The sequence below is a fragment of the Topomyia yanbarensis genome, chromosome 1 (genome assembly GCF_030247195.1).
Source record: "Topomyia yanbarensis strain Yona2022 chromosome 1, ASM3024719v1, whole genome shotgun sequence".
Taxonomy (NCBI): domain Eukaryota; kingdom Metazoa; phylum Arthropoda; class Insecta; order Diptera; family Culicidae; genus Topomyia; species Topomyia yanbarensis.
Window position 1 is genome coordinate 166,135,251 of NC_080670.1, and position 24,019 is coordinate 166,159,269.

At 43.6% G+C, this 24,019-nt stretch overlaps 1 protein-coding gene across 1 annotated transcript; it reads right to left on the reverse strand.

Moving 5' to 3' along the window:
* Window position 1: 1 nt before the first annotated feature.
* LOC131680328 (prolyl 4-hydroxylase subunit alpha-1-like) lies at window positions 2-23,759 on the reverse strand. Its single transcript, XM_058961047.1, has 7 exons — window positions 23,304-23,759; window positions 10,091-10,306; window positions 9,541-10,028; window positions 2,722-2,894; window positions 2,107-2,658; window positions 1,083-1,248; window positions 2-1,020 (listed from the first exon to the last, which is right to left on the reverse strand). The coding sequence occupies exons 2-7, from the start codon at window positions 10,291-10,293 to the stop codon at window positions 938-940; spliced, it is 1,665 nt and encodes a 554-aa protein (XP_058817030.1). The 5' UTR covers window positions 10,294-10,306; window positions 23,304-23,759; the 3' UTR covers window positions 2-937.
* Between the last annotated feature and the right edge of the window lie 260 nt (window positions 23,760-24,019).

Consider the following 24,019-nt stretch of genomic DNA (forward strand, 5'->3'; position numbering starts at 1 on the left):
CGCCGGCTGGACAATTTCTTTTTGATGAGTAAGTAGAGAAATCCTGTTGTGATCTGCGTTAGAAATATTTATTAACAAAAGTGTTTTTTTTCACGAGAAATATTTGATCAGTAACTAGACCAAATTACTGAATTGGCGTCTTTTTTATTATAGCCTCCGAGAAACTGATAGCACTGATAACTGATATCCGAACTAAGTAGGAAATAGAACTGTTGTTTTAATCGATTTTAGCAGGAAGCAACTTGGCGTTAGTCGGCGCTAAATTTGAAAGGTTTTCTTCCATTTAATTCCACTGTTTTTATAGTTAAATGAACTTGCACTTCACTATTTAACAGATACCGGTATTTCGATTACTACTTGTAATTCCCAGCTTGTAATCTTCTTCAGTGTTCGCATCAGTCTTACCTATTTCTTTTCGGGTCAACCGCATGACAACTTGTTTCATGATTTTTTCTCCTACTCTGTATTAGATTCCTGCTCTCAGACTAGATCATTTTTCTACAATCGCTGAAAAGCTCTTCAAATAGATTCAATGTTGTTTTATTTAACTTATCAGGAGCCATAACTCGAATTTGAAAATTTGGAATTAGTTGCTGATCAAACACATCCGTAATAAGTTCATAAAATTTACATTTTATTCATTGCGAAGTAGAAGCGAAGAAATGCAGTAAAATTCACTAAATTATATGGCATCAAAGATTCGTTGAATCCACTAAATCTTATAACTTAAAATCAACCTAATATATAGAAGAGAGCGAATAGATGGCAACCTAAAGTGAGAATTTTGGTGTTCAATTGTTTACCCTAGAATGTACGGTAAAGTTTCCCTATATGCAGTTTGGTAAAATTGCTCCCACCCCGAGCCCGAACCGACTGAGATTCACGTCAGCTGTATCGCCTTCAGCTCATCCAGTTCGTCCTCGTACACGATCCGTCGTCAAAATTCTTCCGGCTGCTCTGGTTGCAGCTCACACGGTCGTCGGAATTCCTGACCGCGTTCGTGGATCCATTTGTTCGATACTGGAAAGCAGTAATTCGCAGGATTATTTTAAACCGAAATTAATGAAGCTGCTCGCACTTACCCCATTTGGTGCCGGTGAGAACGGGACAGGCAGCATGACGTGTGGCAAAGTCGCCATTTCCCGATGGATGCAGGTTATGCCAGAAGGCGGCTGTTCCCTTCTTCGGCAGCAGGGCTACCCGTATGCTGGGGAACACGGTGGCGCCGCCTTGCGCCACGTCGCTCATCTAAAATGGAGACATCGCAAAATGAAATTAAACATTATCAATATGCCGTTTTTGGTATCGTACGTAAAATGATAAATAAAATTTCTTTTCTGAAATAGAATTCATAGCGTCTAACCATCTCCATCCCCGTCTTTCATCCAACCATCTTCATCCCCATTCTATTACTGAGCTATTTAACTGTTAACACAGAGAACAGACATAGAAGCTAAAACAAACTTTCCCTAAAAACCTGTGTAAACATTTAAATGAAAATACGTTGAAAATCAACATCGCATACAGGTTCGCATGCGTGAATCACCATTGTATCCAAGTTTGCACACAAGTCCCGTATAGCGATTGCTGGGCGATCGAAGCGCCGACCAGTGGCAAGTTGCTACTTGTTGTTGTCATTTCAAAGCGACGGTTTTATTTCTCACACAAGTTGAAAACTTTACTTGTATGTCAGTTCTCAGTGCTGTTAAATATACTAAACCAGTAAACTCGATAGCGCCAACCAGTCATGAAGACATCCGAAACTATGAGAATAGACCACGTCAATTGAAGACGAACCCGGACTATCAAGGATTGAAAAAATGACGTGTTCTTGTCCCCAACTTTTTGAAAGTGCCATTTAAGCAAAGATCATTCTGGTTGATCATAAGAAACATCCTACTCAGACCAAACAATGCGCATTTCCCCTGCTTATAATACTTACTAGCAATCAGTTCCTAGCTAATGAAATTGAACATTACAGAGTGTTACAATTTGAAAGACATTTACGACCTTTTGTCGTAGACGATTGAACCTGGCTAATGAGACTAGCATCATATCTCGGTGTGAGTTGAGGAACAATTTCATTTAACAAATAATACAACTTACGTAGAACAACACCGTCGCAATTCGATTCCCCGTCCCGAGGCTCTTGAAAGCGTTCTTCTCTTCCCGTCGGGCAAAATCAAAGTGTGGCTCGTAGTGGCCACCAATTCCATAATTCACCACCTGCAGCTCCTCTGCTGTCGACATCACCAGATCGGTCATATCCTCCACCCGTTGGCCGATCGCCTTGATGTACGGGTGCTCCTCGTCCTTTAGCCACGCCGACTTGCTGATTCGGTAGGTGGCCACCTCCAGCTCGCCGGTTTTATAGTTCTGTACCGTTGCCCGGCGGAACCGTGGTTTGGCTAGTCGCTTAATCACTTCAATTTCCTTATCGGACATCACATCGTGGTAGATGACAATGTACGGCTTAAGGTGAGCTTCCTCCAGCTTAAGAGGTGCAATCTTCAGGAATGCAGATTTGTTCGTTACGTATCGACACCTCAGCTTGGAGGTGTCCGCTACGGTTCGATTGGCTTCGCCCCGACACAGTTGCTCGTAAAGTTTGCGCTCCGAGCTGTCGTACACGTTGGGGCCGTTATCGGTGCGGAATTGCTGTGATAGAATAATGAGACTTCAATAAATTTGTAACTTACGGTGATAATACACATGACTTACGATGGTTGTATCTACCGGGACGTCCTCGCTACCGTCGTCTCCTCGAAGTGCTTTCTGGTTAGCTTCCTTTTCTAGTTCCTTTTCGTAGTAGGCCTTGTTTCCGACGGCTCGCTCATGGTTTGGCACAAGTTCCAACAGTTCGTTGGTCATCAGGAGAGCGGTTTGCATGTTTCCTGGAACGAATTATCGTAGTAATATTAATAATAAAACAAACATCATTCGTTTTTTTTTTATTCGATTGTAGAAATTTTAACCTTTAGGTCATCCGCCTCTTTGCGGAATTGAGGATAGATCCTATGTGAGCTTCGGACACGGCAATCGACTGACTAACAATTACTAACCAAAGTGACATATAAGCTTCCAGTAAGACCTGGTTCACCAATTGTTCTACTGTTCTAGGACTTTGACAAGGATCTTTTTGTGGAAGCACTTCGTGCTGACAGCCTCACTCCAATGCGGAATGCCGATGATCTGTCGGAAGCAGTAGCGAGGGCATGTGATGTAACAATGCCGAGGAAAATGGAGCCGAGAAACTACCGGCATCTGGCGTACTGGTGAAACGAAAAGCTCAGCTGCCTGTCTAAAAGCCAGTCAGAGAAGAGTGTAAGGTGACATTCCGGGCGGCTAGGGTCACTTTTGAGCGCGCGAGAGAGAGAGAGCTTGGTAAGTCCACCTCCTACAAGGAGCAGTGAACGAAGCGCTAACCCCTAGGGCAACGCTTACCGTGTCGTGCCGATGGCTTAGATCAAGGGTCCAACAAAGCCAGCTGAAATGTGCGCCGAACTAAAAATTATCATGGAGGGTCGTTTTCCGAAGCACGACCCAACCGCATGGCCGCTTACACCGTACGTTGATGCAGACGGTGGTAACGCTGGTCACAATAGTCGTTGGAGACGAACTCCTTCTAGTGACAAAAGTGTTGAAAGCTCCCTGCTTGGACGATATCCCCAATGTGGCACTGAAAACCGCAATCCTGGCATTTTCGGACAGCTTTAGGCTATTTCTACAGAAATGCATGAACGAAAGCCACTTCCCGGATAGATAGAAGATCCAGAAGATGGTGTGGTGGCCAAAACCAGGGAAGCCATCAGGAGAACCACCATCGTTTTGGCCTATATGTCTGCTGGATACTCTTGGCAAGCTTCTGGAAAGGGTCATCCTCAACAGGCTGACGAACTGCACTGAAACTGGGAACGGACCATCGCAGAAGCAGTTCGGATTCCGGAAAGGGATCTCGACGGTAGACGCCATCCGCACGTTCATCGCGAGCGCCGAGAAAGCATTGAAGCAAAGGAGAAGGGTCAGTCGCTACTGCGCCGTGGTTACGATCGACGTGAAGAACGCGTTCAACAGCGTCAGCTGGGTGACTATCACCGTAGCGCTGCACAGAATATGTACCGAAGTATTTTACTGAAAAGTAACTTTCAGAACCGATTACTGGTCTACAAAAAGAACATAGGGAAGAGGTCGAGTAGGGTCACGACGGAAATACCTCAGAGCTTCATACTCGGCTCAACGCTTAGGAACATGATATTCAACGGAATGTTAACACTAGAATTGCTCAAGGAAAGTTGAGATCGTCAGCTTTGCAGACGATGTTGTCCTGACGATAACCGGCGAGACCCATGAGGAGAGGGAGATGGATAATGGGCATCGTTGAAGTGTGGATGGCGGACGCCAAGTTGCAGCTGGCTCACCGCAAGACGGGGATAGTGCTGGTCAGCAACTGTAAAAAGCGTCGTGATCAGCGTCGGGGAACACTCAATCCCATCTATGTGTGCACGATCGATTAAATTACAACAACCAACCTATGTTTGTGAGAAAGCTGCGAGGACAACTAACACATTGGCAAGGATCATGCCGAACATTGGAAGAGCAATATGCCGAGGCGTCTCTTTGCGGGTGTCTCATCTTTTTTTTTAATGGCCCGCCTCTCACCCCCACACCAGAATCCTTAATAGTGATGTATGGCGTACCGGCCTCGGCTCAACTCAAATCGGAATCGGACGAAGTTGACGTTTCACCTAATGACTGTTCATGCCGCGAGTCCGCACAGAACAATCTCGAATCGTCGTCGAAGGCGGTATGCATAATTGACGGGATGATCCCCATCTGCATCACTGTGGACGTGAAATCAGCGAAGAATGCACGAAATGCAAGGAGACTAGTTTGCTTGGGTTTAGGCATGTTTCGCATCTCTTTGTCCGGAGTGCATGAACGTGCAAGACGCCAGAATCTGTGAACCAGAACGGATACCAAAGGTTCGAATAAGTTCGAAGGGGTATGCTCGGTCTGAAAGTCGACAATATCGTCGAAGAGATGTGCCACGATGAACATATCTGGGATGCTGTCAACAGGGTAGTTACGGGTATACTCTCCGAACTGCAGATAACATGGCGAAGACAAACAAAGTAGCGCTGTTGGCTAAAAGCCGCCTTGAAATCAAAAATCCGGTTTCGGGAGAAATTCTGCCGCCGGAGAGCTAGGGCCACCACCAGGGAACACTTGAGTAGTGCGCGACGTAGCATCGGGTTCGAGTCGTCGAGGCGCCAGCGAACTGGACGTCAGACTCTACCGGAATCGCCGGACGGACCTCGACACCCTATCGGGTAGCTCGTGGGCAGGCTAGATCTTCCGCCGGGGATTAGTGCGAGTAGATCGCGTTGAACAGCTAGCAGGGGGTCGTTGGGGTGCCAGTGAACCGGAAGTTACGCTCCACCCGGGACCCCTGGACAGACCTCAGCACCTACTGGCTGGTCCGTTGAGTAGGCTAGGTCCACCGCCGCCTGGGACTAGATTGAGTAGATCGGGACGAAGCGGGAGCTTATAGGCTCACGACCACAAGCATCGGAATGAGGAATTCATAGTAGAGTAGATTCTAATTGGCTGTGAGCTAATAGGCTCACGAAACAGACATGGGTATCAAGAGAAGTTCCGCCGCCGGGGAACTCTCAGTCGGAGTAGGGTAGTTTCACCGCCGGATAATATCCGAATAGATCTCGATAATGCTGGGAGCTAAATGGCTCAAGAAAGCTGGTATCGGTGTCGGGATCGGTGTCCTCCGTTAAGGAACTCTCAGTTGGAGTAGGATGAGTTCACCACCGCGCCGGGGACTATCCGAGTATATCGTGATAAGGCTAGTATTTGAATGATTCATGAACACAGGAGCTAAAAATCTCATGAGATCAGAAGCTAAACGACTCACTGAGATGAGAGCTAAATGGCGACGTAATAAATGTAGACGAACAGCAAGAGAAGAGCTAAATGGCTTAAGAGCCTAACCATTCCATGGGTCAAGTGAGATAGCTGCGGAAAACTCGTGAGCAAAACAAAGAGGTGCGACGAAAGCACGAGTCCGCCCCATCCCACGAAGTAATACCTTGCTGTAGTTCCGTGGTGAAGAAGAGTGAGAAAAGAGTAAGGAGTGTCTTTAGTGGTTAGGCACGATAGTAAGTCGTGAGTACCAAACAGTGTCAATACACTACAAGCCAGGCTTCTGAAGCTTTGCTATAAAAAGGCATGGTTCAGGTCCGAACTTGGTAAGGGCAAATACAAATATGTAATAATTTGTATTTGGTAAGGGGTTGGGGTAGATCCAGGAACTGGTCCGGGAACAGGTCAAGATCCACACTAAACTAGTTAGCATCCATGAACCGGTCCGAATCCTTGGTCTGTTCGGGATTCAAGGTCTGGTTCTGAGCCCAAATCGGAACCAGCCATCCAGAACCCAAGCCGAGAGTCCGGTACAAAGCATCGTATCGATTTCTAAAACTGTTGTTGTACAATCCCATACCCAGATAAAAAAAATCGGAATTTCGGCGGGTTTCTGGCAGTACTTTGGCAGAAACCAGCCAGGTTTCCGGCAGAATCCATCCAGGATTCCGGCTGGTTTGGCATGGTGCTAATACAATCACTAGAATCGGCCGAATCATCTCACATACGAACAGAGCCGAGGTTGACATCGAGGAGCGCGACACAAGAAAAATGCACCCGAGATCGTAATGATTAACTTTGCATTGATCAGCTTTGCCGAAGAATTACCCACTTTCTGGTGTATACCCCCTCTTCTTCATATTCACGAAGCATAGAAACGGTTAGATGCGGATAGATCGTCTTTGTTCCGGCTTTTTCGGTTAATAAATGTAAATGATACAAATACATCAAGTCATCCATTCAAGTGCTTGTGTCAGAAGTGAAAAGCAACAACATTCTTTAGCTAACCTCCAAATACACCTTCGCATTTAGTTACTGCATAGCTAACCCAGCACCGGTTAATCTCGATTAATGAACCAAAGATTAAACAAAGCAGGAAGAAATGTCTTCCTAAACCAGACGACGGCAGTTTCCAGCTTATCCGCCTATCGGTTACAGAATGCTTCCCTTCAATGCACGGCATGTTATTCGTCCCGACGGTCCGGTTTCTTCTTCCTGGTGCTCGATAACATCAGGAATGATATGGAAAAGCATAAGGAGATAAAGGACAATCTGAAAAAGATCCGGGAAGTGACATAAAAGCTGGAGGAATCCAATACACTGAAGGCAGCACGGCAAACGTTTAACACCGTCGAATCGGAAGCCTTCAAGGTGTTGAAGGAAAACCTGGACAAGACTCGAGGGAAGGTGTCGGAAGTGTAGGACCGATATCGCACGGAAGGCGGTTCGGAACGGTGAATAGATTGGCAAAACTTCGAAAGGGTTGGGCGAAATGATTGTTGACAAGGTCATGATTTGGGTAAGAGAGATGCCTTCTGGGGTATTTCGGAGCCTACCAAGGCAGTGCAGGAAGTCAGCGAATTGGGACCCGTGTTTATCAGGCACAGCTTAGAAAACGGGTTGAAGGTAATTATGCCGATCCATCACGTGCCTTCGATGTTAATACGTGAATAAAATGATGTCCTGGAAGATCGAATGAGCGACGTACTGGGCAACAGGTTCTCGAAGTCACGAGTGTCGGAAACATTGACTGAGAAATACAAAATCGACCCGAACTTCGAACAAAAGCAGTTTCTGCAAAAATTCGAAAACGACTTCATCTGTAGGCGACGGTTCGCGGGGAATTGGAAGTGCTGAAAGATTCGTGCTTCGAGAGTACCTACAACAATGAAATATTAAGCCACTAATTCCAACAAAACACTCGTTCGTATTTAGTTCGACGTGTTATCCGTTCCGTTGAATCGGAAGCATCTAAAGATAGTAAAGAGTATGAAAGAAAACCTGGTCCAGAGTCAAGGGAAGGTGTTGGATGAGGCTGCATGGACCGATACGCAGGGAAGGCCGTGGAGGAGATTAACTAAACTGCCAAAGGGAGGGCGAAACGATTGCGGAAAGGGTGAGGAGTTGGGTAAGAACGGCGCCTTCCGAGGTATCTCCGGGCTACTAAGGCGGTGCGGCCAGAAATCGACACTCATAGCATAGGGTCCCGTGTTTACCGGGCGCCGAGGCAGCTCAGAAAACAGGTTAAAGTTAATTTAGCCGATACATCGCGTGTATCGGCTAAATGTGTGGACATGGAACTGTACAAAGCTAACAAGTTCTACCAGAGCTGGGATAATTTCAATAATAATAATGCATACGTGAACGAGATGCTGTACTGGAAGATGAAGTATAAGGAATCGGAGAATCCCATGATTTTTTTTCTTCACATCAAAAGAACAGTTCGTTCGAACTATTGTTAATATCTTCCGCATCTTCATCGTATTGGCGCGAATGGTAGATTATATAAATACTTATTTGGAGTTTTCGTTGCACTCAAATGCAATTATCTCACTATTTACATTTGTTACTTTATTTCTTAGAAACTTTCATTTTATTTTTTTAACGTGAGTTTGAAGTTACTTTCATTCATCACGATTTCTTAGGAACGCAGCAAAGGGATTGATACAAAGTTATAAGTATTCTGTCAAATGTACGCCAAGTAAATAACGAAATAGTGCAACCCTCTTCCTCATAGGTAGAGCCAAACTAGCATAACATGCGCTACGCTTTGCTGGAGAAGGTGCAGCATCACGATTTGTTTCACCTAGCAGTCGATGTTTGCAATCGCCAAGCCTTTGTACTGATTTGTCTTGCCCACACTGCGGTTCGAACATGAATGAATATCAATTTATTCTGAATTCAACAACTATTGCTGATCATTTGAACCAATCGAATAAATGGCGGACTCGTAAAAACGATGCAAATAACCAAAAAAAACTCCAGTATATGTTCTAGACACCTGTATATGTAGAACCAACAAATAAGTTTTTGTTAGTTGTGGATAGGAACTCCCACAATTCGTAAGATTGTTTATAATATTTAGATCCAGAGATCAAAATATGTAATTTATTTTACGGAGTGTATTTTTTATTGCAAGTAGCTCGCATAACACTTAAATTGTTTTAATTGTTAAAATTAATGTTTTACCCCGCAGTGTAAAACACGTTCTCTTGCTCCTATGTGCCATTTTCGAAACATCTTTGAAATCATGTTTCAATTTTTTCAATGCGCATCCCGTAAAGGGCGCGTGCATATTAAAATCTACAACTGAAATAATCGTTCTCGTCTGTTCTTCAAGTATAGTCATCGTGCCATATTGTATCGTCCACAGGTTAAAACATTTCAACCGTTTTTGTTGCCATCTTTAGAATTTTCATGTGCACGCAAAATATGCATCGGTACTATAAAGCTACGATCCAATTAATTCATTAATTATTAATGTTCAAATTAAATACAAAATTGAACACATCATGTTAGATCCATCAGTCTGCGATCTGAAGCCTCACCGTTAATCGAAGTTAGTGAGGAGACACGACATCTAATGAATTATTCCAATCAACCAACCTTGTTTGAACGTAGAGAACGCCAGATACTCCAACACATCAGCCTTCGTTGTCGTCCGGTTGACCTCCTGCGAAAGCCGATCCATGGCCTCACGCATCCACAACATCGTGTGATAATAATCTCCGTTCAGATAGGTTTGCCGCCCTAGCTCGAAACAATCACCGGCCGACATTTCGGTACTGTACTGTACCCCATTCAATTCCCCCCGAGCGACGGAAGCCGTGTCCAGATTGTAGGTGTCCTGCAATCGCATCAATGCCACCGCTGCCCCATTCAAGTCTTCGTCGGATGGGAACTTCAACACGTCCCTGTAGTTGGTGACGTTCTCCAGAAAATCCGCTCCAACGTCGTACGACATGAGATTCTCCACCTCGCGCCAATCCGTTGTCAGCCGTTTGGTTAGCAGGAAGGCATTGACCGGATTAGACAGATAGGTGCTGATGTCTTTGGCGGCTTCGGCGTGTTCTCGCTGGTATTCTGCACTTCTCCTGTAATTTATCAGTTTTTGAATTATCGGAAAATATTAGTAAACATATCTGCAGAAACTTACAGCCTCAACTGTTCCAGCTTCTCCTCCTGCACTCTGATGTACTTCTCTAGGTTGGTCATTAGGACCGCTTCGGTCTCCATCAGTTCTTCCATATCTGCTAAGGCTGTGAACAATTCTGACCGAGCGGGTCGAAGGGTGGCAGCCAACACCAGTAGTAGTATGGTTAGTATTGTCGCCATGATGTGAGATTGGTTGAGATTCATCGTTGAAATATAACTGGGAAAAAATGATAAGAGTAATTCAAAAGATATAACATGTTAAAGATTTATAATAGTAATAACTAGTTCATTAATTATTTGTACATGGACTCTACTGTCAAACGTGGAAATAGTATATTTTCTACAGCTCTGGTCCTTCTTACATCGTCAAGTGTAGGGGAAAAATGGTTACAGTGGAACTATGAAAACGTATTGTTTTCATAGTTCCACTGTTACCCTCTTTCCCCTACTTAGACCTGTACTGCCGTGATACGCATAACAGTCCCACCTGCATAGGAAACCCATAGCGAATGGGACTGTTATGCGGATCACGGCAGTGTACTGTCTCTATTATTGGCCAACTTGCGATGAAATAAGAATATATAAAAGAAAAGCCCGACGATAATGCATTTACGTACATATAGACCGCAATTCAATGCAGCTTAGCTCGCAAGAATTGCAAGAAGACAAAAGTATGATTTACTACGACCATGATCAATTCTCAGAAAAGATCAAAGTGTGAACATTGCCGCATCACGAGCTTCCTTTCGCTAACTTCGAAGGCCAAACAAAGGCTTCAATCGTGCTCGATCGTCTCCGTTGGTTGATGCTGCAATTGCATGATCGTTGAACGAATCGATCGGCAACGAGACCCAGTGAGTGCTGTGTGTATGGTGTGCTGAGAAAAAATTGGCCTACGTGACTAATAAACTTTACACGCCCCCACCCACACACATAACCGGCCGGCAGCATGGCATTCAATCATCTGCTTTTCCTTAATTCTTTTCCGGCTGTTTTCCTTCTATTCCCATCGCCGCACATAATTCTCCAAGCTATAATACTGTGATGTATTTACCACAACTTTCGATTTCATAACGCTTTGGAATTGAAATGGTTGATAACCGGGGAGTAATTTTCATTGCTCTATGCTTCATATACAGTTAAGACCCGTTTTTATCAGCGTCTTGACGCATTTTATCGGTTTATCGGAATATTTTTTTCTTTATTTGAAATAAACCAAAACAGTTACAATATCCCCCTTCAGTCCCTTGACGTGCTCACATAACACTTTCTGATTATTTATTATAAATTTTCCTTAATATTTTTATTTTATTTTTGCATACTTAAGATTAGAAAACTATGCTCAAGAAACGTTTTACTCGAATTTGACTCGGTTCGTTTGATAGAACCCCTCAAACATATTTTCATATGAGGCTGACAAAATCGGAGGTTGATAAAATCGGGTCTTCACTCTATTACAGCTGGCGGAATTCTTCTTCTCAGGAAGCGTTAGAAAGAGTTAACGTGGCGATGATGTCGTTGCCGGGCGATAGCGAAACGATTCTACAGTCCAGATAAACCACATCTGCTGCATTGCTTTGGGTTAGGCGAATGGACTGACACTGAGTAATGACTGGGGTCGCTGTGGATAAGTATTGAAATTGGATAATTGGTATAAAAGAAGATAAATCGGTAGAGCCTAAAATTCTAAATGTAACGACAATTAAAACTTGAGAACGATTTTTAAATATGTAAGTATGTAATGTATGTAAACAGGCTCTCGTTTGACACTATCGGTCTTACATGATAAAAGTTTTAGTCATATTGATTAAAGTTAGCATCTTTAACAGTAAACCCAACAAAAGAATAGGCTTCTTCGAGGGCTTATAGGAAAAATACGAGTTTTTAGCATGACACCCTAATCAGGTTGTTACGAGTTCTCTGTCATTCTAGTCACTGGGGGTCGAATTTGGAGGGACCTGTCAATAAATTAGAACGTTATATTTTGGCATTTTTAATTAAGAGAGGTTTCGGGCACTCTCGTAGGATTCTGGAATCCTGGTTTCTGACAAAATCCTTCTCAAGTTTCTATTCTATTCTAACCCTTACACAGCCAGCAATGAAAAGTATCCTACAAAACATCGCAGTTATTCTTTAGTGTTTTTATCAACATTAATAATTGCAGCATATCATAGTAAGACACAAATATTAAAATGATCTGACCCACTGTCCAAAGCTGGTTTTAATGATGGTTCAAATTTATAAACGAAACGAAGACCACTGCGTCGACCGTTTCAGTTTAAATTGTTTGGAGTGATTTGGCCTAAAAGGCACTGAGAACTGACATACAAGTAAAGTTTTCAACTTGTGTAAGAAATTAAACTGTCGCTTTGAAATGACAACAGCAAGTAGCAACTTGCCACTGGTCGGCGCTTCGATCGGCCAGCTATCGCTATACGGGACTTGTATGCAAACTTGGATACAATGGTGACTCACGCATGTAAACCTGTATGCGATGGTGATTTTCAACGTATTTTCATTTAAATGGTTACACAGGTTTTTCGGGAAAGTTTGTTCTAGCTTCTCTGTGTAAAAGATTACTGTCATTCCTTTCGTCTAACTGCTTGGGATGCGACAGAGTTATTTACACCTTGTGCATTGGCTAATGACCGAGGCTTAAGCGCCTTGACTCGCTCTCTGAAACTAAAAATGATACTAAAGGAAAGAGAAAAAGAAAGAACGACAGCCAACATATATTATTCCAGTCGTCTCCGTGATATTTCATTCATCAAGGGAAAATTGAATTCACACTAGTGTAGGACCAACGAAGAAACATAGACACCGGTAGTATAAAACTATGGATATAGAGATAAGATTCAAAAGTGTGATATCCAACCTTATCACAATTATATACCATCCCAGGTTATAGGACAAACAACAGTCCTGACAATGTATTAATTATGTCGAGTATTCGTTGACAACCGGGTTGTCAAACATCAATTGAGTTATTTGATGCCAACGAAACGGGCACATATTTTATGCATTTATTTAAAAATTTATTTATTGCGTATTTAAACAATTGCTTTGAAACCTACTTTTGTTGAGTCGATAAGGTTCAACTCCGCGTTAAATTACATACAATATATTTCTTTCGTTTTATTTAAATGACTTAAAATTAGCGAATATTTTAGTCACGCTTCGATTTTCGCTTTACCATTTCGATTAATGCATACCGTTTTAAACACCAGCCAGTACGGTGCCAGGGGCCATGTATAAATGACATAGCACTTTAGAGGGTAGTGGGGTGTAGCAAATTTTTAACGATGTGTGACGAGGGGAATATTGTGATAAAATGTTACGAGGGGGAGGGAGGAGTCGAAATTCGCCGAAAAAAGCTACGTCATTTGTGTACGGCCCCAATGGGTAAAGTTACGATATGGGTCGAGCTAACCAGGGCTCAACATTTTCGATGCGAACAAATTTTAATCTTTTGTGCGGAACGAGTACCTAAATAAATCGAAATGAGCAAGAGAGTGTGCCGGTGTAAATACACCGAGTTTCAAGGTGTTCCACGAAGCTCAAAACAATCGGCTTTCAAAATTTGAGAACCGTCAATTTATTTTTCGTCAGTTTAAAATCTCTATTGTCGCAAAAAAACCAAGCGGTACTAGATTCATCGCAACGGCATGCTGACTAGCACTGACTGTCGTAACTCTCCAGTTGTGATGTGCAAAGCGGTGCTCAGCGCACTGCATAATTTAAATATATCTGTCGGCTACTGCTATCGTCTCCGCTCCGACGTTCGACCAGAGAATGAGCTCGCCTGAGCAATACAGAAAGTTATATATCCGAGGATCAATACAGCCAATCAGAGCCATGGAAAGGGGACATCGCGAGCGCTTGGCCGCTGGATGCCTAGACCTGTCGTCGTCCCCACCCCCAGCGGTAGCAGTGATCAAATGCAGCACTCATCGCAGCGCATTGTCAACATGCCTGATTGCTAGTGCTGTTACGGCCCGACGTTCGACGGGAGAATGAACTCGCTCGCGGAATGTATTATATTTCCTGATTGTACATCATATTAACAGGATTTAATCTGTATCACAATATTCCGCCACGTCACTCGGTCAGTTGCTGCTTGTCTTCAACCTCTCAGGTACCTGACACCCGACACAACTTGGTAGGGTTGTTGTCCGGCACCCTCACAACATGCCCCACCCACCGTACCCTTCCAGCTTGAGCTACTTTCCGGATACTTGGCTCACCATAGAGTCGCGCAAGTTCGTGGTTCATCCTTCTCCTCCACACGCCATCCTCCTGCACACCACCGAAGATCGTTCTCAGCACCCTTCTTTCGAAGACTGCTTGCAGATCCTCCTCGAGCATTGTCCATGTTACGTGCCCGTGGAGAACCACCGGTCTAATCAGAGTGTTGTACATGGCGCATTTCGTGCTGTGGTGAAGCTTCCTGGATCTCAAAGTTTTGTGCAGCCTACAGTAAACGCGACTTCCAGAGATAATACGCCTTCTGATTTCCCGGCTGGTGTTATTGTTCGCAGTCACCAATGAGCCTAGATAGATGAACTCATCAACCACCTAGAACTCATCACCGTCGATCGTAATACCACAGCCCAAGCGATCCCTATCGCGATCGGTTCCGCCAGCCAGCATGTACTTCGTCTTAGACGCATTTATCTTCAGTCCGACTCGTGCTGCTTCGCGCTTCAGTCGGGTATACTGATCTTGTTTCTACCGATTATGTCCACGTCGTCAGCGAAGCACACGATCTGTCCGGACCTTGTGAAAATCGTGCCCCGCATGTTGAACCCCGCTCTTTGCATTACACCTTCCAGCGCTATATTGAACAGCAGGCAGGACAACCCATCGTCTTATCTTAGTCCCCTGCGTGTTTCAAACGGACCCGAGAGGCCGCCCGAAATTTTGACACAACACCTTACACCATCCATCGTAGCCTTAATCAGTCTTGTCAGCTTCCCAGGGAAGCCGTTCTCGTTCATCATTTTCCATAGCTCCACTTGGTCCACCGTGTTTGCGGCTTTAAAGTCGATGAACAGGTGATGTGTCGAGACCTGGTATTCACGGCATTTTTGGTGGATTTGCCGTATAGTAAAGATTTGGTCGTTTGTTGATCTGCCGTTGATGAAACCGGCCTGATAACTCCCGACAAATCCATTTACCAGCGGTGATAGGCGCCAAAACAGAATCTTTGTAAGCGGCATTTGTCACTGTGATCGCTCTGTAGTTTTCACTGTCCACTTTGTCGCCTTTCTTGTATATCGGGGTGATGACCCCTTCCTTGCACTCCTCCGGTAGCTGTTCCCTGTCACAGATTCTTTCGATTATTCGGTGCATGCATTCCGTCAGTTTCTTCGAACCCACCTTGAAGAGTTTCGCTCCTAGACATTCCTTACCAGCTTCCTTGTTGTTCTTGAGTTGTTGAATAGCCTCGTTAACCTCATTCATAGTGGACGCCGGTACATCCCCGTCGGCTGCGACACTGACATAACCGTCCTTCTCGAACGCCCGATTCTTCGCCTGCGCACCATTCAGATGTTCATTGTAGTACAGCCTCAACCCACCGACTACCTCACGTTCATCCATCAAGATGCCACCTTCCTTGTCTCTACACGTTTCGGCCCGCGGCACAAAACCGTTGCGAAAGTCATTCAGCTTCTTGAAGAACACCCGCGTTTCCTGAGAGTGATACAGCAGCTCCACCTCCTCTCTCTCAGACTCTTCCAGGCGGCGCTTTTTGTCCTGAAAAAATCGAGTCTGCTGTTTTCGCTTCCGTCGATATGACTCCATGTTCTGACGAGTGGCTTGAAGCAATATCGCTGCGCGTGCTGCATTCTTCTCGTCCAATATCTCTTGGCACTCGCCATCGAAGCAATCGTTCCGTCGACTCCTCTGTACGTATCCCAGGACGCTCTCCACAGTGCTGTTTATGGCTGCTTTAGTCCTGGTCCAGCAGTCCTCAAGGGGAGCATCGGTGAGCTCCTCCTCCGGTGGAAGCGCTGCTTCAAGATGCTGCGCGTACGTTGTCGCGACGTTGGTTTCCCTCAGTCGATCCAGGTTATACCGCGGAGGGTGCCGGTATCTTACACTGTTCACTACGGATAGTTTTGGACGCACTTTTAACCATCACCAGATAATGGTCCGAGTCGATGTTAGCGCCCCGATAGGTCCTTACGTCGATAATGTCCGAGAAGTGCCGTCCATCAATCAGAACATGATCAATCTGCGTCTCTGTTTGTTGCGGTGATCTCCAGGTGTATCGGTGCAGGAGGCGGTGCTCGAAGAAGGTACTCCTTATGGCCATGTTCTTGGAGGTGGCGAAATCGCTCGCGGAATGTTATTCTTTGAATAGTCGAGGATGACGTCATTCATAGAAGCGTAGTGTGCTGGGTGCTCAAATCTGTCGTACGAGACGCTATAGGCACGATGTTACTTGTCTGGCAAAAGAACAACAACTGATTCAAACAGGCACGCGGCACATTTATTTATAAGTTTTCGTGTTTGTTTGAGTCACTAAGGTGCTCCCTATTGACGGCTCTGCCGGGGATAGATTGACTGATGTATGGGAATTTTCACGTTTTCTGAGATCTATTCATTTTTGCTTGTTTTTCAACAGTGTGCCATTGAAATACAAAAACACTATAGCAATAAAACATAATTTCAGTTAATTCCGAATTGTTTGGTGATAACCAGACGGAAATCTGTTCATAAATAGCAAAGTTGTTAGGGTTCAAAATAGTGACGCAAAAACGTGACATCGTTTGATTTTAGAATGACACCCTGCCCCAGGTAGTGCAGTAAGACATTTTCAATATCAAAAACCTATTTTAATCCACCTAGCGGTGCAATTGTGCCTTTCTCAATCATGAATCACGAGAATGTGTGCGTTGTTTATATTCATTAAAAACTTTTAAATGCATATATTACATTTTATTATTATACATCACATGACAACCATATAAAGGAAAATAAATCATTATTCGAGTTCTAAAATTTTGTAAAAGAAAAAACAGCCACGGTAATATTGAACTGAAAAAAGGTGCGAAATCGGCAAAGTCCCAAAAAGTCGATTTTCATAAATAAATTTTTTTTCGAGATAACATAAACTCTCGACGTTTCATGCATTTTAAAGATGTTTGGCATCAAAAATACGAATTCGATTTCTGAAATTTTTTGAAAAAAATTAGAGTTCCGACTTATATGGGAATTTCATATGTGACCGAACGATTTAGTTTATATTTCCGGACCCATATAAGCGATCCGTGCGAAATTTTATATACATCTATGGGGATGTTATAGCTATCATTTGGGACTAAGTTTGTGAAAATCGGCCCAACCATTTCGGGAAACTGATGTCAGTTCGTAAATTTTGAAAGATGGCCGCTTTTCCCGGGCACTTCCGGAACCGTTTATGGTGGTCAATGTAGTCAACGAAAGTTTGTTTGGCCGTCGGTGACCTAGAACTGCAAAGTTAAGTTATTTGAGAGACATTTTAGCGAAATTTTTACCTTTTTTGCTTCCATCGGAATATCGGTTTGAATCACAATTTGCTATGTGATCGCACGACACAACCCGTAACTCCGGAACCGGAAGTCGGTTGGAGATAAAATTTAATAGCCATTTACGGGGACGCAACATCTTTCATTTGAAACTAAGTTTGGTTGATTCGGTCTAGCCACCTCCGAGAAACCGATGTGATTGTTAGTCTGAATTTGGATACTTCCGCCGGGGCTTCCGGAACCGATGATGGTGGCCAATGTGACCAAAGAGACTTTGAATGGCTGTTAATGACCTAGTACTACAAATCGAAGCAGTTGTGGTCACATTTTGGAAAAAATTTCACCATTATACATTCATTGCAGAATTTCTTAAAATCGACATTTTCTGCGTGATCGTACTCATCACCCTGTAATTCCGGAACCGGAAGTCGGATCCATTAGAAATTCAATAGCAGCCTATGGGAACGTTGCACCTTTCATTTGGGACTAAGTTTGTAAAAATCGGTTCATCCATCTCTGAGAAAAGTGAGTGAGATTGTGTTCGCGTACACACACACACAGACGCACATACATACACACATACATACACACACATACATACACACACATACATACACACACACAGACATTTGCCGAACTCGACGAACTGAATCGAATGGTATATGTCACTCGGCCCTCCGGGCCTTCGTTAAAAAGTCGGTTTTCAGAGCAATTGCAATACCTTTCTATTGAGAAAGGCAAAAAGGTGCAAAATCGGCAGTCCCAAAAAGTCGATTTCCAAAAAAAAAAAAAAATTTCGTGATAACATAAAATCTCGACGTTTCATGCATTTTAAAGATGTTTGGCATCAAAAATACGAATTCGATTTCTGAAATTTCATGGGGTCCCCCCTTTGAAAAAAATTTTGAGTTCCGGCTTATATGGGAATTTCATGTGTGACCGGACCATTCAGTCTATATTTCCGGAACCATACAAGCGATCCGTGCGAAATGTTACAGACATCTGTGGGGATAATATAGCTATCATTTGGGACTAAGTTTGTGAAAATCGGCCCAACCATTTCCGAGAAACTGATATGAGTTTGCTAGTTATGAAAGATGGCCGCTTTTCCCGGGCACTTCCGGAACCGTCTATGGTGGTCAATGTAGTCAACGAAAGTTTGTTTGGCCGTCGGTGACCTAGAACTGCAAAATTAAGTTATTTGAGAGACATTTTAGCGAAATTTTTACCTTTTTTGCTTCCATCGGGGTATCGGTTTGAATCACAATTTGCTATGTGATCGCACGCCACAACCCGTAACTCCGGAACCGGAAGTCGGTTGGGGATAAAATTTAATAGCCATTTACGGGGACGCAATACCTTTCATTTGAGGTCAAGTTTAGTCGAATCGGTCTAGCCATCTCCGAGAAACCGATGTGACTGTTACTCTGAATTTGGATACTTCCGCCGGGGCTTCCGGAACCGATGATGGTGGCCAACGTGACCAAAGAGACTTTGAATGGCTGTTAATGACCTAGTACTACAAATCGAAGCAGTTGTGGTCACATTTTGGAAAAATTTTCACCATTATACATTCATTGCAGAATTTCTTAAAATCGACGTTTTCTGCGTGATCGTACTCATCACCCTGTAATTCCGGAACCGGAAGTCGGATCCATTAGAAATTCAATAGCAGCCTATGGGAACGTTGCACCTTTCATTTGGGACTAAGTTTGTAAAAATCGGTTCATCCATCTCTGAGAAAAGTGAGTGAGATTGTGTTCGCGTACACACACACAGACGCACATACACACACACACATACATACACACACACATACATACACACACACAGACATTTGCCGAACTCGACGAACTGAATCGAATGGTATATGTCACTCGGCCCTCCGGGCCTCCGTTAAAAAGTCGGTTTTCAGAGCAATTGCAATACCTTTCTATTGAGAAAGGCAAAAAGATGACAGTTCAAGATCTGCGAACGTAAATCTGTCCGAAGCAGAATGCCATTTTAATCCGGAGAAGTTGAAATCACCAACAATCAGGATCTCATCGACCGGGCTTGCTTGAGCGGAAATCCGTTCCAATGATCCAGTGTGTGCATCTATCAATGTCAGATCGCGAGTGCGGTCCGGTGGAAAATAAACCACACAGAAAAAAAGTTCGTAGCCAGCCAGTTTGATTCGCACCTACACCTGCTCGACACAGACCCCCGAAATATCCTCAATCAGTTGCGCTTTCAATCGACGTTGGACAGCCACAAGTTCCCGACCACCGGTAGCCTTGAGACTGTGGCGTGAGCTGTGATCAGTACGGAAAACATCGTAGTTGGCGCCGAAGGCGTGCACTGTCAGAGTGCTATCGCTAGGCCAGATTAAGCAGGATTTCAAAGGCGATCTACCTTTTCGAGTTGTTCGAAGATGCGCTATACACGCTAAGTGAGTGACATGCCGAAAGACATCCAACTGGCTCGCCAGATCCGCGGTGAGCGGGCCTCATTTGTGACTCCCACAATAAACCACAAGCCAACGAGTCCTTTTCCGGACCAACAAATTATATTCTAGTAAGAACTAATTGAAATTTTCGTTTTTCTGCGTTACAACCTGCCCCCCTCTTCTATTCTTCCTGAGTTCGATTCCCAACCCCGCACATAGGGTTAGATTCTTCAAAAAGAGGTTTTTCTAACTTGAAAAAAGGGCAAATGACTCAAGGTTAAAACCTCCAAAAAAATATTAGCGAAGCGCATTAAAATAGTGCTCTTAACAGTGCGAATATTAAAAATCTACGGTGATACGGATATCCAATAACTTGAGCTTGTACAACCACCCCCGTTGCAGCTCCGTTATTGATCGAGACTAGCTGAAATTGCACAGAGAATCAAATATGCTTACGAGCAACGAAATTGTTCCGTTCATTCTCGAGTGAACATTAGTGAAGTATTCTAAGAGAACTATTTGTGGAGCGATTAAAAAGTAGAGGGAAACTCTCATAACTGTCCGCAAAGTGCATTTGAGGCGTCGGAGTGGAACCGTTTATCATCAACTGCACTTTACGAACAAACCAAGGTCCCCCAACACCTCTGATAATGATTTGGCAAAAAAAAACTAAATACTAACCGCTGTGCTGTTGGCGAATCCGCCTTCGAAAATACTTCAAATCTTACCTAAACAACCTAACCGAAGCCTCAAGCAACAAATAGAGGTCAAAATCCGAGAACGTGTGCCGCACGATCAGGAGCTGATGAAGCTCGCAGATTGTTTCTTGAACGACGATGAACCATATGCGAAAACCGATTATAAACAAATTCTACAAGGATCCCAGTATCGTCAATTTTCCTGGCAGATTCACAAAAAATTATGATTTGGCAGGAACCTGTTCCTGTGGCAAGAAAACAAGCGTTTTTGGGTCGGAAAGAACTAAGAATTTGCAATTGTCATAAAGGGGGCGTTGTTTCCAGAAATTTTAAAGTTTTCCCTCTAGTTCTCAGGATATTCTTAAATTTCGGAATCATTCTGAAGCTTGCCAAGCCACCCTAAACTTGGTAAAACCTTTCGGAAGCTCGAAGGTTAAAAATACGCTGAAGTCCAGAAACAGTGCTCTGACGACCACAGTTGTTTTTCCGGAACAGTTATCATAGGAGAGAATGTTTGCGTAGAGCTCGAATATGGGTTTGAAGACCATTGTGTCCGAGGCATGAAGAGCAATCCACCCTGGCAAACAGTAAGTTCGAGACGAACAGAGCTCGAGAGCAGTCCCTGTGGATGCCTAAAGCATCGAGCTGTATTAACCCGACAACTCGCAGCTCGGCAGCTGAAATCTGTCTGGAAGATGTCAGAGCGCAAGACGTATGAACCGGCGTTGGACAGCCTCGATTCTGTCAACGCCGTTCTGGTTGTACGGATTTCAAATAAGAGAACAGTATTGTAGTGTTGAGCGAACCAACGCGCAATAGAGCGGTTTTGGACAGTATAAATCCCGAAAATTTTTCGCTATTCGGATGATGAACCCAAGCTGTCTTGATGCCTTATCCACGATGCATGAATTATGTGGTTTGAACATTAGTGCCGAATCCGTGATGACTCCGAGATCCTTGACGTGAGTGTTTTGGAATGATCAAGTAGAACAAATGGTAGTTAAACTGAATCCGATGGCATTTCCGCATGAACATGACGATTGAGCATTTACTCGGGCTTAAAACCATTCTGTTTAGATCACACCACGTGCTAAAGCGCGCCAGTTCGCTCTGAAGAAACACGGTATCAATTTTATCCCGCATTTGTCGAAAAAATTTCATGTCATCGGCGAAGGAAAGACAGGGTCCTTGTAATTTGATATTGATATCATTAAAGTAGAGGAGGAATGTTAATGGATCGATAAGGCTTTCTTGCGGGATGCAGATAGACAGTCCTTAATGCTGATTTCGAGTTGCCTTCCATCGAAGTGTAGGAAAGAAAACAGCTCAGAAGTTGTCTATGAATATGGATTTTGTCCAGCCACGCTATTGCGACTTCGTGGTTGCTTTTATCGAAGGCCGCAGAAAAATCCCCGTAAACGGCAACGGTATGCAATCCGTCAGCGATTCCATCGAGTACATATATTATGAACGAGATCAGGTTGGTCGTGGTATTTGTATTTTCTACTTCCTTCGACGAGATGCAAGTTGACGTTGATCAGTAACGTTTAGTGCGAGAAAATACCGAAATATGTCTTGTTCATACCAGATCAAAGTTTGGCTAATGAGGCAGCATGACAACAGCTGTTATGCTATCTGTACCAACTGACTTCGTACTCGATGCATTTTGTCAAGCAAGTCCACAAATGCTCAGGAAAAGCCATCGAGGTAGCAAGTGCTATCCAATCTCTTCAAGACACCTGTTCAGCGAAATTGATGTTCATTTCATGCATAAAATGGTGTTGATCCACCTTCATCTTTAGGAAGAAATACAGTGTATTGCTACGGATTGGCCTGCTAGCGGAATACATGTTTCAGTTTCAGTATGTTTCATCAGCAAACAAAACTTCATCTTTTGCGGGATGCACAAGTAAACAGACGTTTAGATATTAACACAAATAGTGTTTCCAATTTTGGATTCACGTCAATCGGATGCCTAGACAGTGTCAGATTCTGATGAGACGAAGTCGAAACGCAAATTCCAGTACATCTTATCAGTGTGATGATATTTCCCGAGTTCAACGATTTTCACGTTTCAAGCTTGCGTACTATCATCGAAAAAAATATTTTAACTAACGTGTGTTAGTTCGTTGTTTTAATAATAGCATTTGAGATCTTTCAGAAAAGTTATGGTATCATACAGTGTTGATTTTTTTCTATTTTTTATCTCTTATACTATGTTCGTCCCTGCATACTTCCCCCTATGATTATATCAGTTCGCGCACAGTTGTATCTAAGCAGATTAACTTTAATTTGTATGAATGGTTAAAGCATGTCAACAACTTGCATTACATCAGCTGCTTGTACTTCTCTTCACCGGTAAGGATTAATTGAACGGAGATGTTATAGTTGAACTCAGAAATGTGTGTGAATCCAGATCAAGCATGTACCAAATTCTCATATACGAGCACTTGAAAGGCAATACCAGAGTAACTTTTCAATTTTTTGCGATGCACTATCGCTGATTCTAGAGTTCAAGAACACAATCTATTTTTAGCACGGTACAAACTCGCCACACTTACTGATAAAACTTACCTATTATTCTAAGGAACTAAAAATCTGCTTTGCACTGTTCCGCCTAATCACAACTAATCTTCCAGAGTTCCTGTGAATCTTCTAGAATTCCTCGCACAGCTTCCCACTCAATTCATCTCACTACGCGTGTCGAATTTCTTTTTTCATTCTTATGATAACGATGGTCACTTTTTGTGTGCAAACTTGTGCACTTTTCACGATTCTTTCACTAACAGAAAAAAAACAGCACTCGTCTCAATGTGATTTGTTTATCTTTCCTGCGGTGCAACGTCGGTCCTTATCGCACCTTCAGTACGCGATGCACAAGTGTGAGCGAGAGACCACCGAAAATCGATAACACATGCTGCCGCTAGCCAGCAGAACAATTTTATGAATGAAGATGGCCAGCTCGAGAACGCACTGCGAAGTCACAGAATGAACCTATGTTGAAGACGACTCGTGAATGACTGGCTAACTGACTGACTGGATTTTCACTGCCGAATGTGTCATGAATGAATACGCAGTGTGTATGGTAAATAAACCGGGATGGGTTGATGCCGAAAGAGATGGCACGTAATGTCAGTGGTCATCCGAAGAAGTGATGCCAATGCGACACGTTATCGTTGAAACTTCATATTTTATGTTATTCGCCACAATTTTTTTAAAAAGGAAATTTTCGCGCGAAAAAATATAAAATACAGCTTAAAGACGTCCATTTCGAACGTTGAAGCTGAGTA